Below are 22,823 nucleotides of genomic sequence, written 5' to 3' on the forward strand. Positions count from 1 at the left end.
TCCACATGGACTGTAACTTCACTGAATATGATCCACTAAGGGTCATTTGTACTGTACACTGTCCAAAGTACTAAACAAAATGAGACAAATACAGTGAAAGTACAGAATACATATACCACCACTATCTGCTATTAACTAGTTTCCTGTACTTCTCATAATGTAACTTAAGAAAAATGTATTCTCAATTAACATTTATGGAGCAGAACAACAACATAACATTCAGCATAAGTCTTATAACTAGGAAAGCGAGCCCTGACAACCCAGTTTTCTCTTTTGTATTTAGTTTGTAGCATTTTCTCAGGAAAAAAAGTCGTATTCTTTAATTTTACGCCAATATAAAAGACAAATAGATCACCGTCTGGAGTGCATTTGTTGAGAGTTGAAACAGTCCATCATGTCACTGTATTTCATTACATGCATCTGTTCTCACATTTTCAAATTAAATTTACCGCACAGCAACAATGGCATGCTGCTCTAGATTTGGCATTTATGTGGATTGATGTAGAATTCATGTCTGCCAGATGTAGGTGAAACAAATATGAAGGAATCCCTAAGCACATCAGCATCTGTCCAAGACCCACTACATATTCAGAATGTTATGACAGTAGGATGGAGGAGTCAGTCTTTGAGACACTAACAGTGATGGTTTGAGCACTGCATTAGTCAGGATTCATCTATAATAAAACAAAATTACCAAGCACAGCCAATCCTGTCCATCACAGCACACACTCCTGAGAATAAGCTCATCAGTATGTTAACCAGGGAAATACAGGTAGATTGGATAAAGTAAGAAGTCATGAAGGAAACAAAAGGCTGAACAGTTCTTTTGTGCTACCAAAAAGGTATTATTTTTGAAGATTGTCTGTACAGTCCTTCTGCAAAATATTTCAGACCAGTCCTGTAGGATATCAAGATAATTCATGCTTATATTCCAACAGTTTATAGGTAGTGGCTAGGTCAGCATTTATTGTCTATCCTTAACTGTAAAAAGGTGCTTTTTAAATCACTGCTGCCTATCTGCAGAAACAAACTGAGTTTCTTTATAAGCAAGTTAGAACATTGTTGGAAGTGCAGAGGATCCCAATAATTAAAGCCATGCTCTATTTATCAATGCACAGGTGCCATAAGCTCTCTCAAATGGGCCATTAAAATTGATATATAAACAGACTATTCACAAGCAATTCCAAATACATATGCTTATTATGAAATCACTTGCTTTGGTAGCTCTTTACAATGAATAACATGCTGAAAGTATGAGAAATAAAGTGTAATAGCTGGCTGAGACGACATGCAGTGTGGGCATTTGAAAAGAAGATGGAGTTGAAATCAGGAAGGAATTATAATGTTGTCAAGTATTGGTGACATTGAGCAGTTGGATATGTATTACCTGAATGTCATCAAATTATACGGGTAAAAAATGAGGTCTGCAGATGCTGGAGATCACAGTTGAAAATGTGTTGCTGGTTAAAGCACAGCAGGTTAGGCAGCATCCAAGGATTAGGAAATTCGACGTTTCGGGCATAAGCCCTTCATCAGGAATGAGGAGAGTGTGCCAAGCAGGCTAAGATAAAAGGTAGGGAGGAGGGACTTGGGGGAGGGGCGATGGAGACGCGATAGGTGGAAGGAGGTCAAGGTGAGGGTGATAGGCCGGAGTGGGGTGGGGGCGGAGAGGTCAGGAAGAAGATTGCAGGTTAGGAGGGCGGTGCTGAGTTGAGGGAACCGACTGAGACAAGATTTCTCCAGTTTCCTCATTTCCCCTCCCCCCCCACCTTGCCTCAGTCGGTTCCCTCAACTCAGCATCGCCCTCCTAACCTGCAATCTTCTTCCTGACCTCTCCGCCCCCACCCCACTCCGGCCTATCACCCTCACCTTGACCTCCTTCCACCTATCGCGTCTCCATCGCCCCTCCCCCAAGTCCCTCCTCCCTACCTTTTATCTTAGCCTGCTTGGCACACTCTCCTCATTCCTGATGAAGGGCTTATGCCCGAAACGTCGAATTTCCTATTCCTTGGATGCTGCCTAACCTGCTGTGCTTTAACCAGCAACACATTTTCAACTGTCATCAAATTATAAACCACTAAAGTTGTGAGCTTTTAGTGGTTTGAGCAAGTGAGAATAAAATGAATAGGCATGGTTAATAAACACATCAGGAACAGTGGCGGTATAAGAGAATACATGAATGATATGCAGCAAAGACTGTGAAATTTGAAGCAGGCACATTGAAAATCTTAGGGCTTTTGAATAAAATTTAATACCTCAAACCTAACTATTTAAAGTATTTCACAGAAATGGTGAAGGGAAAAGAATGCCTGCTTTGTGCAGAGGTGAAAGTTTAGATGACTTTAGATTTATAAACCAGAACATCTGCAATTACCAGTGCTCACCAGTATACTGCCCCAATTAATAAATTATATCTATAAGAGGTGTAAATTTAAACCATTCCCACAACTATACACACATGGACCAAGGCCAAACAGCAAGACTGGAACACACAAGTAATGAATGTCAATAAACACTTCTAGAATTTGTTTTTTCTGCACAAATGGTAATTCTGAAAACTAACAAACAAACATTCTCCTTTAGGATATTCACAGTTGGAATAATTATAATTAGAAAATCCCTCCAGTAGGGAAGCCAGGAGCATCCATACAGTGGAAAAACAAAAATATTTAACGAGTCACCATGAGGCCTTCTTTGTTAGCAAACTGTCACTACACTACAGAAGTCATTGTGTTAAGTACTTTGAGACATTTCAACAACATGGTACAGCGAGACACAACTGTTTACGTATTTCTTTCTTTTAAGCATCCAATTAAAGTGTGACATGAGTAGAATGGGTTGCCTGGCAACCTCAAGCTCGGAGGCTTCCCAATGCTTCACAGAAGAGTGTACAAATAAAACAAAAGGAGTGCAATTTCAATTATAGGACTGAGTGAAAAATAAAAATAAAACACAACCAGCATTTCCAGAGAGCAGTACCGTGAAGAAAAATACCACTTGTGGCAAGGTCCTGTGGCATTCACATGGTTAGTTGCTCATCTTGTACACATCATTGCTCCCTGTCAAGATCGTTCATGCACACAATATAAATCAAGATTAAAATCTCCAAGTTATTTCTGGTCCTTGTGTAATAGCAACCATTAACCACCTGGCACAAATATTCACAAATTAAATATCTGCACATTCTAAATATATATACTGTTGAACTTGACAATTTAAGATGGTCGGTTGCAGCTGTAAAATATGATTCAGTCTCTTTCCCTATACATTATCTGAACTCTAATGGGTTGTCATGGCGATGTTTAGTGGATTCTTAACAATAATCGCTCTAGTTTAATTGTATTTCTTAAATTTTTTCTCAAATTTATTTGAATTAGAATCAGAGAGTCATAGAGATGTACAGCACAGAAACAGACCCTCCGGTCCAACTCGTCCATGCCAACCAGATATCCCAACGCAATCCAGTCCCACGTGCCAGTATCCAGCCTATATCCCTCCAAACCCTTCCTATTCATATACCCATCCACATTCCTTTTAAATGTTACAGTTGTATCAGCCTCCGCCACCTCCTCTGGCAGCTCATTCCACACACGTACCACCCTCTACAGGAAAGCGTTGCTCCTTAGGGCTCTTTGATATCTTTCCTCTCTCACCCTAAACCTATGCCCTCTAGTTCTGGACTCTCCCACCACAGGAAAAATAGCCCCAGCCTATTCAACCTCTCCCTCCAACCCTGGCAACATCCTTGTATATCTTTTCTGAACTCTTTCAAGTTTCACGATATCCTTCTGATAGGAAGGAGACCAGAATTGCACGCAATATTCCAACAATGGCCTAACCAATGTCCTGTACAGTCGCAACATGATCTTCCAACTCCTGTACTCAATACTCTGAGTAAAGGAAAGCACACCAAATACCTTCTTCACTATCCTATCTACCTGCAACTCCACTTCAGCAACTCTCCTGTGGACCTTACCATAAAGCGTATAAGGCAAAAGTGAGGACTGCAGATGCTGGAAATCAGAGTATAGATTAGAGTGGTGCTGGAAAAGCACAGCCGGTCAGGCAGCAGCCGAGGAGCAGGAAAATCGACGTTTCGGGCAAAAGCCCATCAGGACTCATTAAGTGTATAAATCCTGCTAAAATTTGCTTTTCCAAAATGCAACACCTTGCATTTATCTAAATTAAATTCCATCTGCCATTTCTCAGCCCATTGGCCCACCTGATCTAGATCCTGTTGTATCTTCGCTGTCCACTACACCTCTAATTTTGGTGTAATCTGCAAACTTACTAACTATACCTCTTATGCTCACATCCAAATCATTTATATAATTAACGAAAAGTAGTGGACCCAGCACCGATCCTTATAGCACTCCACTGGTCATAGGCTTCCAGTCTGAAAATCAATCCTCCACCACCACCCTGCGTCTTCTACTTTTGAGTCAGTTCTGTATCCAAATAGTTAGTTCACCCTGTATTATCTGTATTGTGCGAGTTGGAATTTCTAATCTTTTATCTAGCAGAAGTGGTTTAAACCAAATAAATCTTTCCTGTATTCAAGTAGTTAAAGATATGAAACTCAAGTTTAAGTACAGCACCTCAAACGGTGAAAAAGTACTCACATAATAATGTGCACTCACCGTCATGGACTCATGAATCATCAGTGAGAGCGAACTAATAAGAGAAGCAAATCTTCTCTCGACTCGAATATCTTTCACACAATGACTTAACTTCTAGATTTTCAAGAAAAATATGGCTATCAGAATTGGATTTATATTCATAAAGTTTGCTTACCTTATTGCTCAAGATATTTTCAAAGATGAAACTCCTTGCTCCAGATTCAGTGTTGCAAATTGCTGTCTCCGTACAAAAGGACTAAATAAATGCAAACTGCTATTAAGATAGTAAAGCATCTAATATCACTTCACATCAGTGTTATCAAATAAAATTTAACACTGAGGTACATATGATGATATTAGGGTATGTGATCAAAAATTTTGTCAAAGTAGTAAGTTTTAAGGGACATCACAAAAGGAGAAAGGAGAGAGGCTGCAAGGTTTAGGAGGGAATTTCAAAAGCTTAACATTTAAGATGCTGAAGACATGGCCACCAATGGTGAAGAGATTAAAAATGAGAAGGTGCAAGAAGTCAGAATTAAAAGGACACAGGTATCTCAGTGATAAGACAGAAGGAGGTTACAAGGAGAGGTTACAGAAGGAGGCTACAATATAAATCTCGTAAAAGACATCATTTAAGAGACAATTGAATATGAGAAGGGCTTTGAGGTGACACTCCATACCAATACAGAGTTTCTTACTTTCATATTAAATAACAGATTAGCTCAAAAATAACAAAAATAATCTATTTTCATCAACCAAAGCCTTTAAACTCAAGAGGAGGGCAAGGTCTTCTGTTCCCATCCTGTTCTGCAAAGTGAAGCATATGGTCATTACAAAGGAAGTTGCAGTGTTTGTCTGAAATCAGATCAGAAGCTGCTGCAGTCAAATGGCAGTAATTAATACTGCCACATCAAGACAAAACTGTTCATACTTTATGCAAGCAAGCTTTTTTTTCTTAAAAAAGGATTTCATGGTTTGCAGACATCACTGGCAACTAACATTTGGTGCACATCCTTAATTGTCCTTGAAAATTTTGACCTATCGCAATCCATCTCGTATAAGGGCTCCAACAATGCTGCTAAAAAGGGTTTCTAGAATTTTGACCCAGTGACAGTGGGAAATGACAATCTATGTTCACAGTCAGGACGGTAGATAATTTGCAGAGGAACGTGTAGGGGTCTTGTGTCTATTAGCCTTGTCCTTCCAGCTGGTAGGATGTCAGAGGCTTCAAAGGAGCTGTGGATGGAGCTTTAATAAGTTGCTGCCTCACATCTTGTGTCTGATACACACTTCTGCCATTGTGTGTTGATTGAGAAAGAAGTCAATGTTTACATTATTGATTGGAGTGCTAATCAAGTGAATGGCCTTGTCCTGAATGGTGTGAGATCTCAGCGTAAATGAAGCTGCACTCATCCAAAAGAGTGTAGAATATTTCTTCACAATCCTGAAGTGTGCATTATTGATGCTAGACAAGCTTTGGGGAGTGAGGAGGAGGTTTCTTGCCACAATCCCCAGCTTCTGACCTGACCTTGTAGCCGCAGGACTTCTATTGCTACAACAGCACTTTTTATCTGCCCATGGTATCAAAAACCATTGAACTGCTTTGTGAAATTACCCAGAGGGCTAATCATTTGTCTTAATCTTTCGGTTGCTATGGATAGGCATGATCAGTTATATTCTGCAGGTCACATATCATATGTGACTCACTGTCATATCCTTAATGCCGAGCTATTCATAATGGCGCTAATGACCAGAATGACCAGGTCTAGCTATCTCTTCACCAGTTATTTCATACATGCCTATGGATATTGACACAGGTAATGATAGTGAGAGGTACAGAACCCAAAGGCTACTGAAGCTTGTGAAGACAAAAGCGGATTCCCTTAATGGAGCTCTGACTAGCAGATTGTAGAAAGTGATACATGAAAGGTGGTGTTGCTGGAAAAAAATAGTAAATGGAAACAAATGGACACACACACACACACACAGAGAATTAAATAGCAGAGCTCTTCTTAAAGCTCTGCCACATCTTGAAAACAATTGTGTGTCTAAGATTTATTGCTACATTCCCACATGCAGTACATTGCTTGAGTAATGCAGAGGGGAAAAATACCTGCACCAACAATGCCAAATACAAGATTCAATAAAGTTGAAATTAAATAAAATATTTTCCTGAGCTTCACCTGATCTTTGGAACTTTGAAGCCAATGAGCAAAGGGATTCAGTAAAACCTCATTCTGCATGCCAATTGGTGGTTTATGTTTAAAATATGGATTATTCTAATACTCATCTGCCACTATGATTTTATTCACCATTTCAGATGTGGTGCTTTTAAACAGCTCAAATAAGGCAAAGCAAAGTTCAATACAAATATGACTGAGGTGTTTGAACCATTTTAACACAACCCCAGAGATCAAAATGTACCTTTAATCTGTAATTGTTTTGAGATGGAACTGAGTTTGGAACCTTAAGGTACAGTTCACTCAAATGCTTAGAAAGAACAATTCATCTAATTGAACAGATGTGAAATGGCTTATTTTGTCAATGTGTAGTCCAATGTGCAAGTTGGTTAGATTTATTTGAGCATGTTTAGTTTTAAAATACTTTTTGCCCAAAAGACGACATGCAAACTGATTTTGACGTAGTAAGGACAACACAGCATGCAGGATCTTGGTGAATAAAAACACAGATTATATTTTCCAAAGGAACAAAATTTAATGATACAGAAATAGCTGGAGGAGGTTTGAGAATGAGGGTGAATTACAGTGTCTGAATACTAAATCCAAATGAGATGAAGAAAGAGGGAAAAGAAGAATTGGATTAAAAGAATTAGATTTAGAGATTCACAAAAAGAGAGAGACAGAAATGTACAAGTGAAAATTTAGAATTTTTCACATTTCATAGAATAATTCACAACCTGGGTAGTCGTCATCACTTATCAAACAGGTACTCAGAATAGTAGAGTAGAGAAGGGAGCCACTTAGCTCATTAAGTTTACTCTAGTTTTTCTGAACAGCAATCCAGTTAGTTTCACTTGTTGGTGCTTTTACCAAATAGGTTTCAACAGTTCTCTTCTTTTCATAGCTATTCAATTTCTTATTGAAGTCTGCTATTGAAACTGTGTCCACCTCATTATCTAGCAGTGCATTTCAAACTTAATCACTAGCTACATAGAACAGTCTGTTTTCTACATGGCACCTCTACTTTTTTTTGCCAGTTGCTTTAAATTTACACTCTCTGGTCATTCATCCTTCAATTTTTGTAATATAGTTTATCCTTATTTACTCCATCTGAACCCTTCAGGATTTTAAACACCTAGGAAATCTCATCTTTGCCTTCAACAGTTTGCATTTCTAAAGTGCTTTTAACAACACAAAATGACAACTTAATTAAATAACCCAAAGATTCTTTATAAGTTTTATCAAGAAAACAATCTCTGTGATCTCAACATAATTTCCATTACATTCCTTTCAACAGCAACCAGAAAAACATTGCCTTCATATCTATGTAAAAACACAACCTTTTTTAAATTCAGATGTAAATAGATAATTGAGAATAAAACTATTTATTTCTAATCAATATATGACCTTCCTGTAACTTTGGGAATCATAAAGGGCCCTAAATGACACAGGCTGTGACAAGAAACATGGTAGATTTACACAAGATATCCAACAAGGCCCAGCTTAACATCTGGATCAACCTACTGCATCATTTAGCTAAGTTGGGTCGTGGAGGTAAGAATTTTCAGACGTAACAGTGAGTTGACTATTAAAGGGGGATTATTGCTTGTTAACAACCTTCTTAAATTGCAGATCTCACCTCTGTTACATTCAGCTTTCAATCCTATTGTCTACTGCAAACAAAATCAGATGCTGAGAATTCTTGACATGGAAGCCAGCAAAGTTACCGGGCAACTTTGACTCACTACTGACTGTGAAGAGCCTCCATAAAGATCACCATTCAAACCATCTGAGGGCACCATCCACTAGCACCAGGCTACACTCACCATGTCCACAGATTGGCATTTACATGTGCCAGTCTCTCCAATCCCTTGTGGCACATTACCAATCCACTTATAGCATGCACTGCACTTCAGTGCTGGACTTCAGGGTACAATGGCAGCCGCCCTTGCTTTAACATAATTTCAGCCCAGGAAAAATCTCTTGGCTGCAACGTTGCTGCCTTAGTTCTCAATCATGTTGAATTAACCCAGATGGTCACAGTATCCCTGCCTTGCTTCACCTTGCCCCACAGGTTTGTATTGCCTGTGTGTTGCCTTGCTGCTTAGCACACAGACACAAAGCCAGGACACTTGTTAAGGTTATCAGCAGTCCTCAGGTCAAGTCAAGGGATATAGCTTTTGCTCAGGGTGGGGGTGGGGGGTTATCCCAGCCTACAAAGTCAAGGGTAGCCTCTTATAAGGAGCTTGGAGTTCGCAACTTGGAGTGGTCAAAGTCAGGATACTCTCCTCAGAAGGGGTTAGGAGCTGAATGTCAGGCAGCACACTGTCGACTCTTTCTGCCCTTTGTCTCCTGGAATGAGACAGAGATGAAAGTGGGCTACACAACTATTTCCTTTGCATCAGGTGCAGATGTCCTGAGCGAGTGAGCGGGCAGTGTTAATGATGTCAGGAGTTGGCGTGGATGACAGAAAGTGAGGCAAGAAGTTGTAGACAATAGTTAGAGGGGCACAGCATGAACTGTGTGAAGTGGAGACGGAAGCAGAGATAGAGTGTGAGATTTCAGAGAGAAGTTTAGAACCCTTGCACTGGTAAAGTGGAGGTGAGTAAAGAGGATTGAAAAGTGCGGCACTGGAAAAGCACAGCAGGTCAAGCAGCATCCAAGGAGCAGGAGAATTGATGTTTCGGGCATAAGCCCTTCATCATTCCTTTTTCAGCGCCAAACTTTTTGACTCTGATCTCCAGCATCTGCAGTCCTCACTTTCTCCTAGATTTTCAAAATTGTCTTAGAAAAGGAGAAAGACAATGCTACAGACTTGGAAACAGATATATTAGTGAACATGTGGATGTGAACCCAAGATTATCTCAGGAGTCAAAGGTAGCAGCACGATTACAAGTAGTCTGGTCCAGCCTTAGTTGCCAGGAAGGATGGCTTTTGTACTTGGGATTAACAAAGACAGAAGATTCTGTTTTCCAATGCTTAAACATTTAAAATACCTCCTATTCTATTAACAGAACAAAGATTACATTACTGTCTTGCTCAGATTATTCAAACTTAAATCTAAACAAACAATATGTATAGCAGCTATTTTTGTGACAGAACTAAGATTTTTTAGAATAGATTTAAACTTTAATTCACGACCAAAATATTCATTTTAAAAGAGTACATGTGTTAATACAATAGGCAGATTACACTTATGTACAGCTGGAATTTAAGGTAGCGTTCGTTCTAATTTGCATATAATGGCATACTGTAATTGCCAGGTTAATAACTGTGTCGTGTCCATACACCAATGCTGAACAGCCTGTTAAGTCTGACAATTGTGAAAGAGAAATGTATTGGTATTGCTATCAAAAGGTGATATTATCTTCAGTACGTTGACAAACTAATGTTAAGGACCAGGCCAGACCACTCAAAACATTCTTAAGCAGGCAGCCCTAGATCCTGAGGGGCAGCACGGTGGCTCAGTGGTTAACACTGCTGCCTTACAGGGCCAGGGACCCGGGTTCGACTCCCGGCTCGGGCAACTGTCTGTGTGGAGTTTGCATGTTCTCCCCGTGTTTGCATGGGTTTCCTCCGGGTGCTCCGGTTTCCTCCTCGGGTCCAAAGATGTGCTGGAAAGGTGAATTGGCCATGTTAAATTGTCCAAAGTGTTAGGTGGATTACTCATGGGTAAATATAGGGGAATGGGTGGGCTGCTCTTCGGAGGGTCAGTGTGGACTTGTTGGGCTGAAGGGCCTGTTTCCACACTGTAGGGAATCTAATCTAACTTTGCAATTTGTTTCGCTAAGTGTACAGTGAAAATTATCCGGAGTAAGATAGCTAGATTGACTAGCAGAATTTAAAACAGACAAAAAATTTATTCACAAAATTACACAATGAAACACAAGAACAAAATAAAGGACCCCTACAGAACTCAACCTATCCAGCTAGACTTAATTATGCTGTTTTAAAAAACACACAATAGTCCCAATAAGCAAACTCCCTTTAGAGTATAAATGGAATATGTGCTGAAAGGTTGAAGTTGAAGCACAGAAAAGAAAGAGTTTCCACATAGCTCCCTGCTGAACCTCCCAGTTCAAGACTGAACTAAAACAGGTCAGCTCAGCTCAGCTCAGCTAGAGAGCTGACCACTCCCCTCTGTTTATACAGGTCACTTCTAAAGCATGACCACTTTGGCCTGAATTCTTATCTGTTTACATATAAACAAAAAGGCCTCTCAAAATTCTTTTCAGCTCAGTACCAAACCAGAAATATCGGAGCCCAGCCCGGTCTATTGCCCCTCTGACAAAAAAATCAAGGATGGAGTCTACTTGAGCCAAGGAACAGCTCTCAGAAAAAAAAGGTGCTAGCTTTGTGACACTATTTTCCAGCATGTTTCACAAAAAGCAGACCATAATTATCTGATTAGATTTGGGATTAAACTGGAATGATTAAATCATTGCCTAATAATCAGCACTGTGATTATTAAAAATAACAGGAATGACAATATTATTAGCTTATACACATACATGCATACTTTTGCTAGGATACATCATAGGGTGTTCCAGAAACAGTGCTCCTTCCAGAGGAACCTAAGGAACGATTACACTTAAAACATATTTTACATGTGACTGGTCAAAACTGAAATTTTGAAAATTTCAATTACATTCATCTTCATTTTCTTATCAAAGCCAGTTTTAAAAGTTATTTTCCTTGACTGGAATAAGATATAGTACTGTGGCTTGCAGCACCAAATCAGTCTGATTTCCTTTCTGACAGGATAAGAGGTAAATTTTCACATGAAGCATAGAACACAGCACCACTGAGGCAGATTATCAACAAATCAGAACCAAGGTAAATGATCAGATGAGTGACAGCATCTAGATGATTGAAATTAAGTTAAATAACACAAATAATCGGGTGTTTGAAGAGGAAAGTAGCAGTAGAAAAGGAGGTGACACAGCTGTATATCTCAGGGACAACTGGGAAGTACAGAGGGTTTAAGAGGATAAATTTCAGGAAAAAAAAACTCACTTAAAACTGATATAATAGGAATACAGCTAAATTCACCATTGGCTATAGTGTAGAAAATGAAGTTTAAGTCTAGAAAGAAATATGGAGTGCTCAAAACAGCAAGTTACTTCAATGTACTTGTATTTTCCAAGCAATCAATTCAACATAAACCAGCAAAGCCCAACTCATTTATCATTAGAGTTGGTAAGTGTAATGCTTGATTGCTTCGAGATTCAACAAGGAAACTCAGCAGATGCAGTGTTCATCTGTATTTGGTGCAAGTAAGTTATCCTAAAAATACAAGTTGTCATTATAAGTTGTACGATCAGAGGTTTTTTTCCCCTCATCTTGTCTTGGGGTATCAGTGGGCAAGGTCACCATTTTTCAACCATCTCTAATTGCCCTTGAGCCATGGTGATAGAGTAACCTGCTTAAATGCTACAGTTCAGATGATACACACACTTTCATCTTGCTGTTAGAGAGTTGCAGGATTTTGCCATAGCAATTGTGAACAATGACATAATTCCAAATCAAGGAGTACAACTTAGAAGGGAATTTTCAGGCTTGGTGCTCCTACAGAATTGCTGTTCATGTGCTTCCAGACGGTAATGACCACAGATTTGGAAAGTGTATCTTGTATATGGTACACACTGTCAGCACTGTCTGTCAGTAGAGACGAGAGTGTGAATGTTAAGGGTGCTGAATGGATATCAAATTCATTGCACTGTTTTCTCATGGAGGTTATCAAGTTTCTAAGCACCATTGTTGCTGTACTTATCCAGGGAAGTGGAAGCTTTCCATTACACTCTTGTCATGTGTCTTGGAGATCATGAACAGATTTTGGGGAATTAGGAAGTGAGTTGCTCACTTCCAGCTTCTGATTTGTTATTTTGCTGCAATGTTTACGTGGCTAGTCCAATTTCCAATAAGTACAGGGAGTGAAAAAATAATAATTAAAGAGCTGCTTTCAAACAAGTGCACACCCTTTGGAGTAGTGGATAATAGAGGCTCTTCCTAACAAAATAAATTACATCATGTTTCTCCACATCAAACTTCATCTGCCACCTGTCCATCCATTCCACCAATGTAAAGACGATCTATACTGTCAGCCTCAAGGTTTACAATGTTTTAAACTAACTATCATCTGCAAATTTTGAAATTGTGCCTTTATTTCAAGAGTTTTTTGGAGAAGGGGATTGATGAGGGCAGAATCACGGATGTGATATATTTGGGCTTCACTAAGGCGCTCGGCAAACTTTCTTATGGTAGATTAGTGAGCAAGATTAGATCACATGGAATACAGGCAAAACTAGCTATTTGAATATAGAACTGGTTCAAAGGTAGAAGACAGAGGGTAATGGTGGAGGGTTGCTTTCAGACTGGAGGCCTGTGACCAGTGGTATGCCACAAGGATCGGTGCTGGCTCTGCTCCTTTTCGTCAGTTATATAAATGATTTGGATGTGAGCATACAAAGTATGGTTACTAAGTATGCAGGGTGACACTAAAATTGTAGGTAAAGTGGACAGCAAAGAAGGTTACCTCAGAGTTCAACAGATCTTGATCAGATGGGCCAATGAGCTGAGGAGTTGCAGATGGAGTTTAATTTAGGTAAATGTGAGGTGCTGCATTTTGGAAAAGCAAATCAAGGCAGGACTTGTACACTTAATGTTAAGTTCCTCGGGAGTGTTGCTGAACAAAGAGACCTTGGAGTGCAGGTTCATAGCTCATGGAAAGTGAAGTCACAGGTAGATAGGATAGTAAAGAAGGCATTTGGTATGTATGCCTTTATTGGTCAGAGCATTGAGTACAGGAGTTGGGAGGTCATGTAGGAGCTGTACAGGACATTGGTTTGGCCATTTTTGCAGCAGTGTGCAATTCTCATCTCCTTCCTATAGGAAGGATGTTGTGAAACTTGAAAGGGTTCAGAAAAGATTTACAAGGATGTTGCCAGGGTTGGAGAACTTATGCTATAAGGAGAGGCGGAATAGGTTGGGACTGATTTCCCTGGATCATTAGAGGCTGAGGGGTGACCTTACAAAGGCTTATAAAATCTTGAGTGGCAAGGATAGGGTAAATAGGCAAGGTCTTTTCCCTGGGGTGGAGGAGTCCAAAAATAGAGGGAATAAGTTTAACGTGAGAGGGGAAAGATTTAAAAAGAACATAAGGGACAATGTTTTACATGGAAAACAATATGTCTATGGAATGAGCTGCCACAGGAAGTGGTGGATGCTGGTACACTTGCAATATTTAAAAGGTTACAGGATGGGTATATGAATAGGAAGAGTATAGGAAGATATGGGGCAAGTGGGACTAGATTTATATAGGTTTTCTGGTCAGCATTGACAACTTGGACCAAAGGTTCTCTGCTATATATCTTTATGACTCCATGAAGCCCATTAATACATTGCAGGAAAACTAAAGCAAGAGTTCCAACACTGAACCTTGAGGAAGTCTACTACAAACTTTCCTCCAGTCTACAAAATATTCAACTATTACTAAATGTTCCCTGTCACTCAGCCAAATCTGTAACCATGCTATTACCAGCCCTGTTACTCCAAGAAGCTATAACTTTGCAAAAGTTTGTCATGCAGCATATCAAAAGCCTTCTGAAAGTCCACATACATTATATCACAGCACTGCCCACATTAACCCCATTACCTGTACAAATAAGTCTGGAAAATTCAATAGGATTTTAACTTTCCCTAATCAACTTGCTCGTACATCTATTAATTTTAGCCCAAATAATTGCTCTTAGAAGTTTCTCATTAGCGAAATTCAACTGATATGCTTGCAGTTGCTGCACTGAGGTTTTTTGAACAGGAGTGTAACGTGTGTGATTCTAACATTTGAATAGCTAGGAGTCTCAATATTCTACTACACTCATCTCACCTTCCTAATATCACAAGGGATAACTAGACTCCAGAAACTGACTTTAAATTCCCTCTCACCTTGCTGTTATTCAGGACCATTTGACAGAATATGATTACGGATTCTCGTGGTGATAATGGCCCTGAGGACCCCTTATCATAAACAGCGACTATTATTCTCCTTTAAAGTACATCTTTGGTGTTGCCATGAAAAGCCTGCAGCCTGCTGGGTTCTGTTGCATCTGGGGCACAATTCAAATTGGTACTTGTAAGATTGGCATAAGTTTCATTTCCACAGTATAACAGACACTTAAATTACTCTGCATGGAAGTCTATTTTATATTACTTGTTTTGAGGTCTCATTTTCACAATTCTGGCTCTCCAACACTCTATTGAGTCTTTTATGGCACAGTACAGCATAAAAATTGCGGAATCATATCATAGAATGATAGGTTAATATGTAGCATATTGTCAAACGCCAGTTTTTTTTAAAAGTGCAATCCAATTCATTCCACTCTCACTTTTCCCACACATACTGAAAATGGCAACATACATTTTACTTGCTCCAAACTATCAAATATACTTGTACCAGCAGAGGGAGTCTGCAACAAGAACTACGAAAAATACATTATTTGATTTTGCAGTTATAAATTATGGATGTCTCTGACTATTTCTGTCCCATGTTAGACATGCAGTTTTTCTCCTTCAACTTTTTATCCTGCACCCTCTTGAAAGTTACTATTGAATTGTCCCTTGGTTGTGTTTAAAGTTGAATTATAATTGCAACAGGTAAACATTGAGTCTGATTCATTCAAATTCCAAAAAATAAATAAAAATGCGCAGTCTAATGCCTCATGGAAAATTATACTCAGAAAGCCTCAAATTTTCTGTTAAGCACAGACAATTGCATAATAAAAAGCTATAGCTCCAAATGTGAAATGGTGCAATTTAATGTTGACGTTAAATTTTCTTGCTGACTGTAGCAATACGTCATTTAGAACTATGTGCATTCAGCATAAAATTTACATTTCCTTTTTAACACTGCCAATCAATTTTTATCTGACACTTCTAATACTACTTTGCCTCAAACACTGCATATCTAACCAAGAAATGACCATTCATTATGCTTTTGTTGGCAATAATGCAGGCATTGGTTGTGGTATGAAGTTATGATTGTTTTTTGGAAGGTTATATTTAGAAAATTGTGGAAATTGATTTATTTGTAAAGTTGAGTGCTGCCTGGACTTTAAATAGCTATTGGTGGTTGGATATTTTAAAAAATTAAAAAACTTACAGGCAGAGAAAATTAAGCTAAGTAAATCTGCAAAGTTCTGTGAACTATAAAACTGCTGGGTTTTTTTCAGCAAGAACTTATGTGAATAAGTTTATGGGGTGAGTTTTGTTATTGTTGAATATTGCTTGGAAAAATCTGTTGGGATATAGTTTGCTACACCTGATTTATCCTTTCACAACTTTGAGAAGACTCTTGAGAGGTATAGTTATACTCCTGAGAAGCTTTGGAAGACTTCCTCTCAATATCACCAGAACAAACTGTTTCTAAAAACACCCAGTAACAACCACATGTGTCTACTGATATCTGTTTGGGTTCCAGGAGGACAGATCAAAAGCCACCTAGAACATTTCATATCTAATCATTTTTCTTCAAGAATTAACAATTATTTGGCCAATGTGTTTCTTTCATCTTAGCGGGAAAGTTGTTTCTTTATCCCCTTTAACTAGCTTGCATCAGAATGCATCAGGCTATTCAGGAGGGTTAATATTTACATTTCCATATGTGGAACTGAATGCTAATCAGTTTTCATCTTTGTTCATTAAGCCTTTTTTTCATAGTAAATCAATAATTGCTTCAAATGACAACATTGTGCTCGACAGATATTTTGTATTCTGAAACTAGTACATAGATAACATAAAATTGATTCCGTCAGTAACTGGTTCATACATAGTGCCTCTGATTTTGCAAAATTAGTCTTGGAACCTGAAAAGGTGCCAAATGAGCTGATGCATTGTATCAGGCGAGGCACCAAAACCGTTGGATTTGACAAAAAAAATGAGGACATTGTCCATGTTCAACAAAATCTTATGTAATCTTGACCCCATTTCTGGAGCTGATATATTGGGATCCCTACGAATGGCCTCCACCAATGGTTCAATCACCAACGTAAAAAGCAATGGCGAAAGGGGCAGCCCAGTTGGCTGCCCCTAAAAATGCTAAAATTGCTTGATTGTACCCCATTGGTGATGACCACAGTGAAAGGATCACTAGAGAGAACATTTATCCATCTCATAAAGGCTTCGCCCAAGACAAACCTCTCTGGAGTGAAAAAAACGTACGGCTACTCAACTTGGCCAAATGCCTTCTCTGCATTTAGGGAAATCACCTATTGACACGCTTGAATTATATGAAGCAGCTTCCTAACATTATTGGAGGATCTTTAGCCCTTTACTAAACCTGTCTAGTCCTCTTTAACAATAGTAGGTAACACAGTTCCAGCCTTTATGCAAGAGTCTGAGAGAATTTTCAAGTCAACATTTCAGAGTGAAATGGGCCTGTAAGAAGCACAGTCCTCCAGGACCTTCCCCTTTTTAACAAACAAAATATTGGCCTCTCTTAGAGATAGTGGGAGATAATCATGGCTGTATGAGTCATTGAACATGTCGATCATCGGGTCTGACAATATGCTTATAAATTCCTTATAGAATTTGCTAGGAGGTCCATCAGGACTGGGCACCTTTCCACTCTGAAGTGCTTCACAGCCCCCTGCACCTCTTGTTCTGCTAAGGAGGCATTGAGAAAAGACTTCTGTTCGAAAGTCACACCCAGGAGCTCCAGATCCTTGTAAAAGGACTCCAATTTGGCCCACCCCTCTTCACAACCCCCTGATTGGTATAATTCAGAGTAAAATCTCTGGAATGCTGCATTAATCTTTTTGAATCATGTTAGGTTCCCAGACCCTTCCTTAATCGACATAATAGCTTGAGGAGCACTCCTTTTCCTAGGTACTTGCCCGGTTTGTCACCATGCTCATATAACCTTTGCGAAAGTAACCTCCTTCTTTGCTGTCTGCATGTGCATGGAATTCAGTGCAGACCACAGTGCTGTAATCCTCTGTAGCTTGGTCAACGAGGGCCTGTCAAAGTAAGCCTTCTCGACTGGCTTCAACCATGCTTCAAGGAGACATTGCTGTTTGCCCTTCTGCTGCTTCCCACTGGCACAGTAGGAACTAACTAACCCCCTGCTTAGGCTTTGTCAGTTTCCCAAAGGACGGGCAGGTTACTAACTGAGCCTAAATTAATGTCTAGGAATGCTCTAAATTCCTTAGAGAAATAGTCCACAAACTTATTATCCTGAAGAATAAAGGGATCCATTTTCCAGTGCCTCAGGCCCACTATAGCATCCTTCAGCTTAACTAACAGGTACACTGGAGTGTGATCAGAGATGGGAATATTATCAATTGTACAAGATGTCAACAAGTCCAGGGTTGCCACAGGGGTCAGAAAAAAATCAATCCTGGTGTGACATATTGTACTCAATGGAGTGACAGAACAAGAGAAAGAAAATATATTTTCCCATCTTCAGTTGTGACAATTGTTTGATACACTGTTGTTGGAGTGTCTGATAAGGACATCGTGACACAGATTGCCTGTTTCTGATTGGTTGACATTGCAATACACCGAGTGCTTTCAAAAACAATGCAATGCAAGAAAGGCTGTATAAACGCTCAGTAAGAATGCTGCATTTCAAACAGATTTTGTTGGACAGTGCCATGAACATCATAACTTTGTTTTCAGAATGAAGCTGCATTTTGGAAACATCACAATAACGTTATACAATTGAAAGATTAAAAACCTAATTACATAGCTGGCGGATAAATCAGTGTTATGTGATCAGAACTGGAGAAATGTTGCACCTCATGTCTGTTTATGACGAATAAAAGGATAAGCTGCAGACTTTTATACTATTCTTCTTAATTCAGACATCTTTTATAAGTTTATTTTAACTATCCATTTGCATCAAACACCAAAATGCAATCAACTGTGAGGGAGAATCTCCAATGTTATCACCAAGCAGCAAAACTAGACTGTGTGTGCATTCAATTATCTATTGTATTGGGATCCAATTATTCTTTTATTAAATTGCATTTTCTACTTGCTGTTTTTCAAACCTAACTGACGCTGAAATAATGATTGAGGTACATTTGTTAGACTGGAGGGATTCAAGTGCTGTGTAATTTTAACTAGGAGTAGTACTTCAGCCAGAGGGTTTGTGGTCCAAAGGCAGCATCCATAGCTCTGCGCCAGAAGATCTTAGGGAGAACTGATAGTGCACTTCAGGTTCCAGGCAGGCTTCGCCATTTTTATTTTGCCTGACTTCCAATAAGCTAAAACTTTAATAGTTTGACTCATAAGAGAATAGTGCATAGAGACACAGATATAGCCCTTTTCCAACAAACAAAAAACAAAATTAGAAAGTTTAGAGAGAAAATAAATTAGAATCCTTTCTCTACAAATGTACAAATCAGTTTCACAAGTTTACAGAAAGCTTAGCTATCCACTGAACACCCTAAGTAGTTTGTAATCTTGATATACACCACAATTGACTTTCCACTCCACTTGGGGTGAATCAAAGCCACATGACACTACCATCTCATTCCATTTTATTACAGATTTAGGTTGGGACCTGAATTTGGGTTTGCTTTAAAAAGTGCTGACCTTGTGGCACACAATGTTCAGTTGTTCAACTGTTTCAGATTTTAAATTTCAGTTCAAAACTTGACCTTCCTTTCCTATCCAGCATTAATGGTAGATGACTTTCTGCTAGAAAGTGCATTAAGATCATTAATCCTAAAGATAAAAACAATGACTGCAGATGCTGGAAACCAGATTCTGGATTAGTGGTGCTGGATGAGCACAGCAGCTGCCTGAACTGCTGTACTCTTCCAGCACTACTAATCCAGAATCATTAATCCTAAAGACAAGCCAATAAGTCTAGGAGGTTACTTGGTAATAATTGCTTATAATTGGAGACAAATCCAGACACACATTAGCTTCTTCAAAGTTAGCAGTAATTATATTAAACTCATGAAAAATCAGACCTCAGGAAGAGAATCCTAATTAATATATAAAAGAGGGCATTATTCATTGCAAGGACCTAATATTAAAGAACAAAAGAAAAAGAGCACAATGCATCCCCATCAGGGAAGGTTACTGGAATAACATTGTTTCGAGGCTTGAATAATATAAATACCAATGTAGGTGATAACACGAGCAGATTATGGTCATCTCTGAGCACCAAATTAGAATATTGTCTTAGAATGATTTCACAGAAACACTTCTTTGTTTCTTTACATATAAAAAACAGCCAGGATTTTATTTTAATGTTACAATCATTATAGCATCATATTTTGTTTTGAAGATTAAAAAATGGCATTATACGATAAGGGACAAGATTCTGTGGCACCACTTGCACTCTGAAACATGATCAAATTTATGGTACAAAACCTCCACTTGTGGTTAGTGGAACACATTATTTAATGATAATCGCTTTTTATAGTTAGTCTCTTCTACGAATTGGATCTGATTTCACAAAGTCCAAAAAGTTCAAATACAAATACGTTCAGTTTTGATGAACTGTGGGGCTAACTCAATTTTCCAACTTCTCATAGTTAAAAAAGATGATGCATTCAAGATAAAACAGATTTAAACTGTCTGACATTTAACAGCACTGGGAAACCAAACACCTAACAACAGATAAATTTGATTCAGAATCTGTCCTCCTCATTCACTTTCAAATCTTGAACTATGGAGTTCCCACAACTAGTGGTATAAATTCTGAATTCAATATAGTGAAGCATTTTCTGTTTTCAGCCTAAAACTAAATTTAGTTAAATAAGCATATAGGATCAGAAGTAAAACCTCACAGCACCAGGGTCCTGGGTTCGATTCCCGATTGTGTGGAGTTTGCACATTCTCCGTGTCTGCGTGGGTTTTCTCCGGGTGCTGCGGTTTCCTCCCACAGTCCAAAGATGTGCAGGTCAGGTGAATTGACCATGCTAAATTGCCCACAGTGTTAGGTGCGTTAGTCAGGGGTAAATATAGGGTAGGGGAATGGGTTTGGGTGGGTTTCTCTTTGGAGGGGTGGTGTAGACTTGTTGGGCCGAAGGGCCTGTTTCCACACTGTAGAGAATCTAATCTAAAGCAAATCTAAAATGGAGCACAAGTGAAAAAAATAATTTTCAGAACATAATCATAAGAACAGTTTCCTCCAACATATAAATTATTCTTCACAACATTTCCAAATCAAATGGTTCAAGCACCAAATCAGTATTGTTAATTGTAAAGAAGTTATTTCAACTTTAATACAGTAATCTTCAAAGGTTAGATTACTATTACTACCAAATGCTGTCGAGCACACAGATCTTTTAGTATATAAAATTGGTATCATATTAGTGATTAGCAGAACTAAACTGCTAGAATGTGTGACTGTACTGACAACAGAGCCAAGGATGTATGCTGGCGATAAAGCTTTCCTAACCCCTTGGAGAAAGAGGCATAAAATGGGATTAGAGTAGATAGATGCAGTTGAGGAACCAGAACCAGCACAGGTGTGAGGGGTAAGTGGCCTCGCTCTGTGCTGTACATTTTTATGCCTTAATGGATGTCAGGGGATTATACTGCAATATCAATCATATGAGAAGCTTAGTCCTCAGATAATAACTGATTATATCTAATTAGACCATTCTTGTTACTGCTTCCTTCTTTAATGTATCCCAAAATGCTGCTAAAGTCTGAATAAAGTCCCTTCATTGTTACATTGTTTAGAAGATATTCCACAGTAATGTTAAAGAGTCTGTCTCCTTTCATTTTGTTTCAGCTGTGAATGATAATGAGCGAGAAACCCAGTAAAATACAGCAGAGAAATCATGGTCACATGATAAATCCAGAATGGAACAATAGCAAAACACTGACAACATCCTATTATTATGTATAAAATTTGTGGAAATGGTTTATCAAGCAGATTTTCAGTCACAGTCAAAACTGTTTACATCAGAGTTCCTCTGATTTAATTAGCACTTCAGAGGGTCTCTTGCAACAACACACTTTAAACTGGGTTGTTTCCACCTGGGTTTTAATCTCACAAATCGTATGTCAGAACATTCATCATTAAAAGAAACCTCTTACACACTTTCTGCTGTCGATAAGGTTACCAGCATGCACATGGAAGGTGTAGAAACTAAACAATGTGAATTTGCACAAGTTCCCTTCAGCAAGTAGTTTGCCTTGTATAAATTTCCTAATATACTGGGAATAAAAAGCCATACATTAAAATAAATTTGTGGCATGGCACATGAGGCATAGCATCAGCATAACTTGAAAACACTTCATAATTGAATTCAGTTTATTGCACTGTACCCACCAGATTCAAATTTATAATGTATTTCCCTGCAAGACGAATCCTATATTTAATTCCATGGTGTCGCCACAATAATTATGGAATAAACAGATACAGTATGAGTTACAGCAATTAATTGTTTAATATGATGAATGAAATTAATTTTAAGGGTTGCCTTAAAATGGAGAAGAATTTAAATGAAGCCTTCCCATTTGGATATTACCTTCATTAGCACCGACTCACTGAGCTTCTCCCTGTTGACAATCTTTATTGCGACCTTTTGACATGTTACACAGTGGACTCCGAGCTTCACCAATCCTATTGTTAAAAAGAGAGAGAATAACTAATTAAGGACTATTTCACTAACATCATTTATGAAGTTCAGCAGCAAAACATACTCATAAATGTGATTAATAGGTACTATATATTTTAGTAAGGCCTTTAATAGGATCCAAATATCAAACATGCCAGAGCTATTGCATTAGCCTCGCAGAACAGAGTTCACAGATATTTATGTTGCATTTGGGGAAGATACTAGCAAAGTTTAAAATCTTGTCATCTCTAAATCAGTGCACAGAAACACTGGGCAGAATTTTCCCATTTTTCATTACAGTTGTTTTGTTGAGTGAGATTCATTGGTGCCCAGTCCTTCATAGTTCAGGGTTACTTTTTGTACATAACCTTCTGTTATTACACAAATCTTTACCATATTAATTTTGTGAGTACCTTTCTCAGGGAATCTCACATACA

General features: G+C 38.6%; 1 protein-coding gene across 1 annotated transcript in view; it reads right to left on the bottom strand.

The window, feature by feature from the left end:
- Positions 1-22,823, bottom strand: part of LOC132824294 (serine/threonine-protein kinase BRSK2-like) — a 946,497-nt gene that overhangs the window by 601,131 nt on the left and 322,543 nt on the right. The window contains 1 exon segment of the mRNA XM_060838637.1: positions 22,297-22,391. Within this exon segment, the coding sequence (XP_060694620.1) occupies positions 22,297-22,391 (95 nt within the window).

This window comes from Hemiscyllium ocellatum, chromosome 18 (genome assembly GCF_020745735.1).
Source record: "Hemiscyllium ocellatum isolate sHemOce1 chromosome 18, sHemOce1.pat.X.cur, whole genome shotgun sequence".
Taxonomy (NCBI): Eukaryota; Metazoa; Chordata; class Chondrichthyes; order Orectolobiformes; family Hemiscylliidae; genus Hemiscyllium; species Hemiscyllium ocellatum.